The 11,699-nt window shown below is 38.6% G+C and overlaps 1 protein-coding gene across 1 annotated transcript; it reads left to right on the top strand.

Moving 5' to 3' along the window:
• Positions 1 to 2,333: 2,333 nt before the first annotated feature.
• dyrk3 (dual specificity tyrosine phosphorylation regulated kinase 3) lies at positions 2,334 to 10,971 on the top strand. The gene is made up of 3 exons (XM_067431044.1): positions 2,334 to 3,173; positions 4,769 to 4,884; positions 6,820 to 10,971. Exons 1-3 carry the CDS (start codon positions 3,131 to 3,133, stop codon positions 8,407 to 8,409), a joined length of 1,749 nt encoding a protein of 582 aa, XP_067287145.1. The 5' UTR covers positions 2,334 to 3,130; the 3' UTR covers positions 8,410 to 10,971.
• Positions 10,972 to 11,699: the final 728 nt, after the last annotated feature.

Genomic DNA, 11,699 nt, shown 5'->3' with positions numbered 1-11,699 from the left:
CATGTTAGTTTATATATTAACTAATGTTAACAAATGAAACATTGTAAGTGTTACCCGTTTTAAACTGGTTTTACTATACATGTTTTACATGCAGTACTACAATAGTGGAAAATGACAATATTTGAATGCCTATATTCCATTTTGCATTACAAAATACTACTGCTGGTGTCCCGTATTATGTGACTGATTTCATAATTTTGTGTCTACAGAACATACACTAGATTTACATCAATAATAGTATAGTATTGGTTGCACAAGTCATACACAACCAGCAGAGGGAACCCTAATCATGTTGTTCAAATGCAAACACTTTTTGCTTCATTTGCAAAACATGTCCAAATATGCAACAGTAGTTGTGATTTGTTATAAACGTTGCATACTAACATATGCATTTATATGGTACTGTGTAACAGTACACATACAGCAAGGACATGCAGTGTGTTGTCACAACTTCTGCATTGTGTCTAGAACAAATAAGAACAGCCAATATTAAATACCAGCGCTACGGGTCAGATAGCATACGTTTAGTGTATTGTGCATGTATGTGTACACATGGCATATTACAAGAAAAACAAGTTATTTTAATTGTAAACTCAGTTTGAACTGGCTCCACACTTTAAATAAACACACAGTAAAATCCGCCTACAGGTTCAACAGCATGCCCATACTTGGAAAAGTCTGGCAATATTTTAAGGACACCCAGAAACCTTTTAAGTCAGCAGTTGTGAGTGTCCATCATGATGTTAAGGTGGGCACACCCGTCCAGTCTGCAAATGAGAGGTCAACCTGAAAACAATGTCAATATGTCATCTGAAGACTCAAATATAGACAGGTCTCAGCTTCCCCTAAGACTGAAGGCTAAGAATAGCATACTATGGCCAGGGTCCTGTTGTAAGCACACCCAATTTAGCTTGACATGTCTCACCGTTTCACCCCTGTCACCCCTGCATGTGCTCTTCTGCCTGTGTTGATATATATCTCGGCTATAATGAGTTTGACAACAACACCAGACTTGCCAGGGCAATGTAAGATATGCAAAACAGCTTAGGAAAACACAATAGGATACTTGTGATTTGATATTTTCCATATTTATCTTGCAATAAATCTTGTACCTTTGTTTTGTAGATTGCCATTTTAGTTAACAGCGTGCTTTCTATTCTTGGCATGTGGACGTAACATTTAACTTTTTAAGACATTTAACAGCTTGAATGGTCACTATTCAATGATGACATCTTAATTTTTGCATACTGAATCACAGCTGGTCTTCTTTCTTACATTTAATGAATTGTGTGATTGTATATGCAAAACCAATAGAAATGTGTATCCACAATATTTAATAAACAACATTTTACAAAATAAATCCGGTTAAATTATGCAAATAATTACAGAATTATTTAAAAGATATAACAGCAAAAAAAATGTATTTAATAATATCACACCAATACATATATATATTTTTTTTCTTTTACATCTATACAAAACATGCTCCTGTTTAAAGGTGCAGTGTGTAGTATATTTGATCTATGATCTATAGACACTTTTCACATTTCCGGGTTTCTTTTATGCATTAGTCGTCATAGTTGGGTTAACTTTTATAGCGGTGAATGAGAGAATACATTAAATATATTTTTTGTGTGCCCATTTACTCAGATAGCAAAAGAAAAACAGATAGCAAAAGAAAAACAAAAAGAGGGAAAAATAGATTGAGATAACAGGAGTCAAAAGAGAGAAAGATGTTATTTTACTGCCACTCCAATAGACGCTGAATAAGAAACACCCTCACAGCAGCGATAATTTGTTTTTTGTAAATTAGATGCAAAAATGCTTCTACAGTAGGCTATATCTAAACGGACAAACTACTCTACAGAGCACTATGTGTGTGTGTGTGTAAGCTTCCATACACACACATAGGCTACACAAAAGTTTTATTTTGGATGTGATTAATCGATTTGACAGCACTACTTAATTCTAACGTAACATTTAATTTCATCCTGTGGTTTTCTTTGTAAGTCTAAAACATATGCTCATGTATAAAACATAAATGAAGAATAATTTCCCTGTCATCTACAGAAAACACATGATCACTGATCAGTATAATCTATTTTCAATTTGAAAAGTTCCAGTTTCATTTTTTGTTAGTTCATGTTTTGATTTAAACCCCTCAGTAAAACAGACCCATTTTGGCTCAATAAGCACTTCCTTGTTTCTCAGGTTCAACCATAGACAGTAAAAGAACCTTGAATCTCAGGAAGTTTGAGCCAAAATGGCGTTGTTTTGGCCGCGCCCCAGACAGTCTGCTCACGAGCTCTGTTTGATGACGTCGAGCTGGGCGAAGCTGAAGACGCTCTTAGCAACAAGCTAAACCACACATCTATACGTGCACGATTACGGGACGGAAGGCGCATCCAAAACACTCCGACGATTAATGGGACGATTTGTTTGAGATTATAAGTTAATTTTGTCGTCTTGTTTTTATAATGATAACAAGTTAGACGTGTACTATCAGGAAAAAAGGAAACACTAGCCTGAGCTTTAACGCTTAACGTTAGCTGCCCGCTGGACCGTGTGCTCGGGCTGGGATGATTCTTCTGTTCAAATCAACAACACGATATTCAGGAGTGGGAAAGAGGTGGCCGACATCAGTTGAATTTTTGGACTGGTTTTGGGAGACCGTTTGTGGTCACGGGAACGCATTTGTTTCCACTGCAACTTTGAATCTTCATCAACATCGAGGATGACCGCTTCTCACCAACCATTATTTGGTTTCTTCTAATGCATTTGTAAATTTATGCACGTCCAGCTACAGATTCGAACCTTTGTGTCTCTCTTCATCGAGCTGAAAAATATAGATACCTCGATTACTTCTTCTCCATGCTTAAAATACAGGTGGTCAAACTGATAAGCCTCAAAAACAGCTTAAAGGGGATCATGCCAGAAGCCTGCAGCACTGTGAAGTCGCCTCTCTAGCCTCTCTGGACATCTAACAAGCTTCCTCTTCGGATATGAGACTCTCTTGATATTTTGGTCGTCTCACTAGAAAGACATTGCATTGTTGTTTTGGATGGATCTTGCTTTACTGAAGATATTTTTCAGAAGAAAAATAAATATTTGATGTTGATAACCTGCAACTATGATGATATTGAGCAGAAAACCAGATGGCCCCATAACTGCAGGTAAGTATATCCAAATGAAATGTAATATCCAGCTCTGTAAGTCTTGGTTCGCTTGGCAAGTGAAGACTATTTTGAAGACAGCCAATTAGTTGTTTTGTGAATGTACTGTTAACAGTTCCGTATTAATGTGATTCAGTAAGCAAATGTCAAACGCTTGCAACACGTCCTTTTTATTCAGGCTGATGAAGTTGTCACATGTAAATCAGCTGTGGAAATGAACAGTAGGAACAATAGGATCAGTACATTGAATTGACATTTAAGTAAGTGCTAGTAAATGAGGTCTAAATGCTAAATAGGTTCATAGCATGTGAGTGCTTGTATAGCTAAATGCAAAAAAGATTGTTTTGAGCAACGTTTAAACTCCTTAGTGCTCATTTGATCAAGTATGTTGTAACACAGCCGAATTGAGTCATGGGTGTTTCAAACTGAAATTTAAATTCTGTCATTTATCTCTCATGATAAATGATCATCATGAGATCATCCCTCATGATGTTCCAGTGTTTTTTGATTGTAGAATGAAAGTCATTTGTGTCTAAAACAACATTGCACTTTCTTTTGTATGTTCCACAATATAACTAAGGTCACTCCACTTTTGGAGTGGCATTGAAATAAAATTGTCATAATTTACCCACCCTCAGTTTTGGATGAAATTATCCTTTGAGGCAAAAGTGGTCTAGGTCATTAAGAAGCTTTAATAACATAATCGGTCAGGGTTGTGGAAACTGCTGAAACTGAAATGAGTCATGAAGTCTGGTTTAATATGAAGCCACCTGCTGTGTAATGTGCTGAAGAAACTGTCTGACGCACCTGCAACTTGGTTACATACCTCCCTAAGGGGATTTGTTTTTCTCAGATGAGACCAGTGGGTCTCATTCTCTAAGCGTGTGTACGCATGAATTTGCATGAAAGTTGTGCACGAATGTTTTCACAAACAAATCATGATTCATCAATAACTTTCGTTCTAAAATGTATTCTAAATTATTTTTGTTGTTTACCACTGGTACACAACTATTGCGTGCAGTTGGTGTCCTTATAAATATGTCAATTTAATTTTTATATATATTTAATAATAATTTTAAAAAAAATTCTATTTAAATATGTCAATTTAATATAATAATAATAATAATAGTAATAATAATGTGGTATCAGAGTTATGTAATGTTTGTATAAATTGTTTATTGTGTTTGAACTTCGAAGATCGAAGATCTTTGTCAAGACGGCGTCTGTAGAGAGCGTCATGTTTGCGAAGAGTGACGAAATAAAAGGGTGTATAGAATGCCCTCATATGGACATAGTTTGGGTGTGTTTTATGTAAATTATCTACCTCGGGCATTGGGTTGCTCATTTAGAATACTCCAAATTCATCAACATAACATTATAACAAGGTTGCGAACAAATTCATGTGCGCTTGACATGTTGGGAAATGGGAATTAGGTAGAACGTTTTCGTAAAAAGTTTAAATGTGCGTACAAATACAAATAGTGTATGCAATTATTAGTGAATGAGACTTTGTTTTTGTAACAGAAATGATGAAGAGACAAGCGTATTAATAATTTCCTAATCCCAGGCATTTTCATGTTTGTGTTTCTCCACAGCTCGCCACGGGGACGGTCTGTATGATTCCTACATGCGCACCGATCACATTGTCAACCAGGACGCTGATGTGAATGGACAGAGTCCCTCTGGACTGCCTCCTCTCCCCAAACACACTGTAAGTCCTGACTTCCTGTTCCCCAGACCAAGTGCCAGGACCTTCTTGGGCTCATCTTTCACAGCATTCTTTCAGTGCGCCCTAGGTGAAAGTTTCCCTAGTGCCTGCAGTTCTAAAGAACATTATTGAGTTCTAAAGTGCTGTGAGCTTGAAAAGCCGAACCACTATGAAGGCTTGTATAAGTAAGCCAGTTTTTCAATCTCTGCTCCTCCTGTATGTTTGGGTGGTTTTTCACCCCTGTGGTTCATTCTTAGTTGAGCACATGTTCTGCTGCCACTTGTGCATCTTGGAACGTGCTTATTTAGACAAGCCTTACTCCCGCATTCTGATAGTGGTGCAAGTTCCATCTGCAGCACATCAAGTATGTTTATTGTCCCTCACAGCATGTGTATTGCACAAAAAGCCAGTGCTTTTAATCTTTCAATAAATAAAATATAACAGTCACATTTTTATAGTTAGTGAATGCACTAAAACAATATCATGTGTTCACACTGGACAGATTAAGCCTTTCAATGAGGTGCATGTAGCTTACAGTATGATACGTCATCATGGGACCGGTGATGGTAAAGGATATGATAATCCGATAATTCTCCACTGTACTATTATGCAATAAATAATGCTGTGTACGTGTTATACCTGGTGAAATCATTTTATTATAAGACTATATCACTCTCGTGCATGCTACTATACTGCACTTCTAAGGTAATTGGTATTACCCTTTGCAAATAATTAACTAGTAATCTGTCTACTGTAAACGTTCAGTACATATCTTTGATTTTCCGGCATTAGGAGTGCAAGCAATAGTAGTACTTCCCCATTGTTCAACTCGTTCTTTTAGCTAGCTTCCCATAGTTAATGTAGGTCACATACTCCTTGTTGAGTCAACCAAGCTTTTTGTTGTAATTGAACAGCTGATGCATTTGGCTAGTCTCTACAATATCCTTCAGTTCCCAACACACTGGTTTCTATTTTTGTCTCAATCCTTTGGAACCGCCTTTCCCCTTCTTGGAACTCCCTTCCCCCTCCAAAACGATTGGCACAGTTTATTTGGCACTTTATAATTTTATCTAAGTAACAATTTTTGTTCCTTTGCTTTATTTGTTTTGCTTCTTTTTCTCTATGCAGAGCCAAATAGGCTATAGTTTGGGCATAACTATAAATCTTTGATAGTGGAATCTTAAATGGGAATGGGACTTAGAGCAGTCATGGTGCATTAAACATCCTGAATGTGAAAGACACATTTCTCTATTCCCCTTTCGCTCAGGAAAGCCCATTGTGACTGGCATAAACTACTGCTATTTATGACATGCTTATTTTGTAAGGCAAACGTTCAATGCATATTTAATTATATAGTTAGGTCTAGTGGCAATTCCTCAACCATGGCGAGAATTCTTTCCGTTGTCCAGAAAGTATGTGAGGGAACTTTTATGGTGAAGTCATACACCCTTTCTAAAATAAAATTTCGACATTGTTTGGTTTTCCCAGTCTACTGAAATGTAGTTGATTCTTTATATATATTGTGTTACTGTGGTTTGCAATCAGCATGATTTAAGGTCCCCTGTGAGTATGAAAGTAACATCCTGTTTCACCAGTTTTCTGTTCACGTTCCAGTCAGACTGCAGAGACTGTGTCTGGCATTCTCTGTCGCTGCAATTATCACTCATGCATCAAACCTCCCCACTGGTCCCATATTTTCCCCAGGGTTACTAGTTAGATGATCAATTCTGCACGTTTGTGCTATTGATTGCTTAACACTGGCCTGATAAAACCTCAGATTTACAGTACATTGATTTTTTTAGTTGTACGCATAAGCCAGAAGCTATAAGAGGAAGCCTCCCTTTTATTGTAAACATCCCCTCAACTGAAAAAATAGTGTTGGCTTTTTGTCTTATAAAACTTTTGACAAATTGTTGTAATATCTCTTTCCTTTTGAAGGGTGTCAACAAGCCTACAATGAAGGATCATCAAGCAATCCGTGGAGGACAGATGAAGGTGAAATATATTTACGAGGACACCTACAACCGCAAACTCAATGGTGTGAGCCAGCACAATGGTACAAGCCAAGTACCAGTTAAGACCCAACCTGCAGTCTCCAAAGAGAGAAGCGTGGACAGCAACAGCTCTGTGAAATCCTCTGAGAGCTCAACAAAAGTCACAAAGCTGGGTAGCCCAATGACCCCAGAACAAGCTATCAAGCAACATCGACAGCAACTGACTACCTTGGAGCAACAGGAGATCCACAGCTATCCTGAGATCTACTTTTTGGGACCAAATGCCAAGAAGAGGCCAGCAGTAGCAGGGGGCACTAACAATTGTGGTTATGATGACGACCAGGGAGGATACATCCACGTACCTCATGATCACCTCGCCTATCGCTACGAGTTCCTCAAGGTGATCGGCAAAGGTAGTTTTGGACAAGTGGCGAAGGTTTACGACCACAAGTTACAGCAGCACCTTGCCTTGAAGATGGTGCGTAATGAGAAGCGCTTCCATCGGCAAGCTGCTGAGGAGATCCGAATTCTGGAGCACCTGAAGAAGCAAGACAAGACAGGCAGCATGAACGTAGTTCACATGTTGGAGAATTTCACCTTCCGCAACCACATATGCATGACATTTGAGCTGCTCAACATGAACCTGTATGAGCTCATCAAACGCAACAAGTTCCAGGGTTTCAGTCTCCCGCTCGTACGCAAGTTTGCACACTCTATTCTCCAATGCTTGGAGGCTCTCCATCGCCATAAGATCATCCACTGTGACCTGAAACCAGAGAATATATTGTTGAAGCAGCAGGGCAGGAGTGGGATCAAGGTCATTGACTTTGGCTCCAGCTGTTTTGATCACCAGCGTGTCTACACTTACATCCAATCCCGCTTCTACCGTGCTCCTGAAGTCATCTTGGGATCCCGATATGGTATGCCTATAGACATGTGGAGCTTTGGTTGCATTCTGGCTGAGCTGCTTACAGGATACCCTCTGTTTCCTGGTGAAGATGAAAGTGACCAGCTGGCCTGCATGATGGAGCTTCTGGGTATGCCACCTCAGAAACTGTTGGAACAAGCCAAGCGTGCCAAGAACTTCATCAGCTCCAAAGGCCACCCACGCTACTGCACAGTTAGCACACTTGGCAACGGCACAGTAGTCCTTAACGGGAATCGGTCTCGCAGAGGAAAATTGCGAGGTCCCCCAGGAAGCAAAGAGTGGGGGTCGGCCCTCAAAGGCTGTGATGACCCCACATTCATTGACTTTCTGAAGAAGTGTTTGGATTGGGACACTAGTACTCGAATGACACCAGTTCAGGCTTTAAGGCACCCCTGGCTCTACAAGAGACTACCCAAGCCTGCACCTGGTGGCGAGAAATCCATGGTGCCCAAACGAATCACAGAGCACAGCACCTCTTTCCCTACTATCATCTCCAAGGTACCCCCAGTCATAGGCTCAACCAACAACAAACTGCGGACCACCATGATGGGTGACTCCACTGGAAGTATACCCTTTCGCACAGTGCTGCCGAAGCTTGTTTCATAGAGATTCCTTAGATTTTCAGGGATAAAGACATTTTTAGCAGTTTTAGAAGTGATTTTTTTCCTTTGTTTGGTTGGTTTATTTTCTAAATGAGTGTTAAAGCTCACCGTTTCGATTTTTAATGAAGTGTAGCAAGCAAAAACAATTTTATACAACAATATTGTGTTTTTATCAAATGGCCTTCAGAGTGTGAAATTCAAAGTTGACATCAGGGCTGTTTTTTACACCTTGGTCTTGAAACCAGTGCTGTTGATTGAGGTGGGTGAAATTTAAATGCTGTTGCTTGCTCCTTATCCTAACTTTTCTGAAGTTTACACTACTTCTGCTCAGACAAATGTACAACTTTTGCATCTCTAAGGGCTGTTTTGTGTATATGTGTGAGTCTTAGTATACTTTAAGGGCTTAGAGTGAATTCGCAGTTTTAGGTCAAGCATCTGGCTCTAATCTTCAGTTAAAACTTAATGTCTGTAGTGTTCTAAAGCCCATGTTATCTTGATCTAATTTAGATCAGCACATTTCTCATTTCATTCTATTTTAACAGTATACTCCGTAGTCACTTGCATCCCAGTGAGAGGTCAAACTCTCAGCCATTTCTTTCCAACTTTTTATTTTATTGTTAATTTTTAAAAGAAGCTGTTGCTTTGGATATGTTACCTTAGATGTAAGAGTTTGTATTTGTTTGTAAGTGGTGGAGTAATGCCGGTCACAATGATGTCAGATGGCCATGCCCATTCCTGGGAGGTATTGGGAAAGACTATTTCACAGGTGTTGTAGGAGGATGTTTTTATCAGTGCTATTTTGAAAGATATTGGTCAGGTTTCAATCGAAGGCAAAAGGCAGTATCACGTGTATGCCTGTAAACAGCAGTATGTATTTCCCTGAAGCTGATTGAGGGGGAAGGGAATTGCATGTTGGCAGTATTTTCAATAACAGTGTGCTGTTTGCACTCTGTGATGATAGATGCCAAACTGCCTGTGTGTTGACTTCATAAACATGTTCAAATTACGAGATAACAAAAGGTTGATGACATGCATCCATTAGCATTCTTTTTTCTGTGTAGCCTCACTCTTGTCCAGCAGTTTAGTGTTTATTTTTTGTTTTGTTTGCAGCAACTATTCTTATTCATATATGTGTGTGAGAAGAATATATAACATGACTAAAGAGACAGTGAAGTGTAGTTCCCATCCCCCACAGCTCAGCATTAGGACGTGTGCGGTTCATTTTCAGTGACTCTGGATGGTTGTGTATTCTGGAATATCTCTTTATAGTGACCTATTTTGTTCCCATTTCACTCTTAGGTTTACAGGAGAATCATGTTCATCATACAGTAGAGCGCAAAGCACGTTCACCCCCCAGAATGGCACTGCTCGGTGTCTGCACTTTGAGTATTTGTCCACTCTTAGGACAAACGATATATGCATTTGGTTGTTCTGAAGGTTGTTGAATGATAATGTAAGCATGTTTATTGACACTGCTTCACTCTATCTAGCTGTGAATTGAGCACTGAATGCTAAGAAGCTAATTGTTTTAAGGTAAGATGCTAATCTGCTAAAGGACTGTGAAAATGAACGATGCTTAACCCATTGGCCCTTTAAGTTTGTAAAGCATCAGTTTGCTACCTGGACCAAGGTAAGAATGCGAAAACCAGGCAAGTAGTCGCTGAAGTCCCCTTAATTGGAAAAATGTATTTTCACACACCTTTCTCAGGTTTTAACACACTTTTTTAGGGGTTCATGGACATTTATTTATGATTCCACACATTTAGAGGGTTTAAAGGTGATTTAGCATTTAATAAAGCTAGGTTTCAAGAAAAAAAAAAGATGGCATTAGAGATGTTTGGTGCTCAAATTAAGACTACAAACCCCAGACCTCTATATTGTCTATGTCCAATCATAATCATTTTTGGGTTAATATGTGGTCTCCAGCAAGTTTTCAGTTCTGTTTCGTTTGGAAATACATCAGGGAAAATATCCCTGATTAATGATTTAGTGTTTCTCTACCTCTTTCTTACTTATGAAATCCATCTTTTATGCTCTAAAGAGATTTCTACCACACCAATAACAGCATCTAACCCCACATTTTTCTACTTCACTTCGGTGTTCCTGTTTGTCATCATACATTTTTCACCAAAGCACCCGTTCACATGGCTGTCTCTCTGAGGTTCGTCTCAGTGCGTGTACCCTTGGTTCTGGGAGACTATAGTCTTGTGCCTTTAACTGAACACACTTGACTAAATAATGGAGGCTCAGCACGGGATGACTAATGTTTCTCTTCCAGCTTTACCAGTCAGGTTTTTGTATAGCTTTTATTTTACCCTTTTATAGAGTTTTTACTTGTTTTAAAGAGAAGTGAAAGGGGTAATGATGTAATTGTCCTTCAATAACCTTTGTCTGTTGACTGTTGGCCATGTGGTTCAAAGCATGATAATCACAGAACGCATGAAAATAAGTGATAAAGTGAAACTGGAGTAAATGAAACGTTTTAAATAATGACAGTGTGTAAGTAACCAAATGAGCTTGTATTAGTTTCTTTTTCTAAAAAAGATAAATAAAAATTTTACCATTGTTTTGCTTGAGAATTGTCATTTATTGACCATTTGGTAAATGTTCTATCCCCTGAATTTGGTGTGAAGAGAGAATTCATCCTATCTACTTTGTTATTCCACTTTATTGATCTTATTGTGAATAATTCATCCATGTTTTTATTTTGTATAGACAGTAATCTGTTGCACTCAGGTGGATGTCATAATACGGGAAAATGTCACTTGTTTCAACACGCCTTTAATCGCTTTTAACCTCTAATTTAAAATGACTGTAGGATGAGTAAATTGACTGAGTCGGTACACAGTTGTAGGGAGTTCAGAACAATAATGTTGGAGTGTTATTCCATGGAAAGCTTTACTCAGCAAACCATCAGACCACACCCATGAAATACAATGTTTTAAGCAGGAATGTGCTCTAAAACATTACTGGAATTTGTATGCACACTATTGCGTACTTAAATTATTATTCATTACACAAGTCGGCAAAGCTTCTAGAAATCATAATTACTTTTTCTGTGGATGTATTAACTGTCTTGTAGGAAATATTCAAGCGGTGGTTTGTGGCTCTACAGGTCTGTAATTTTATTACACCTCAAGTCAGACTCGAGTCTGGTCCAAATTTAAGATGTTCATAAACAACAGATCACTTTATAAACCAAGTCAATGCATCTCATAGGTGTCTGACTGCATGTCTGAACAGTATGTACATGCACAGGACGTGAAATCAATCAGCAAAAAGTAGTAGCTCTCG

This window comes from Pseudorasbora parva, chromosome 22, assembly GCF_024679245.1.
Source record: "Pseudorasbora parva isolate DD20220531a chromosome 22, ASM2467924v1, whole genome shotgun sequence".
Classification (NCBI taxonomy): Eukaryota; Metazoa; Chordata; class Actinopteri; order Cypriniformes; family Gobionidae; genus Pseudorasbora; species Pseudorasbora parva.
Note: the sequence above shows the minus strand (reverse complement) of the source record. Positions and strands in the feature narration are given on the sequence as shown.

Bases quoted from the DNA above. Each gene is read 5' to 3' on its own strand.
- dyrk3 (XM_067431044.1), top strand. From the start codon at position 3,131: ATGATGATATTGAGCAGAAAACCAGATGGCCCCATAACTGCAG. The intron at 3,174-4,768 runs GTAAGTATATCC...GTTTCTCCACAG, and splicing joins AGATGGCCCCATAACTGCAG to CTCGCCACGGGGACGGTCTG. The intron at 4,885-6,819 runs GTAAGTCCTGAC...TTCCTTTTGAAG, and splicing joins CTCCTCTCCCCAAACACACT to GGTGTCAACAAGCCTACAAT.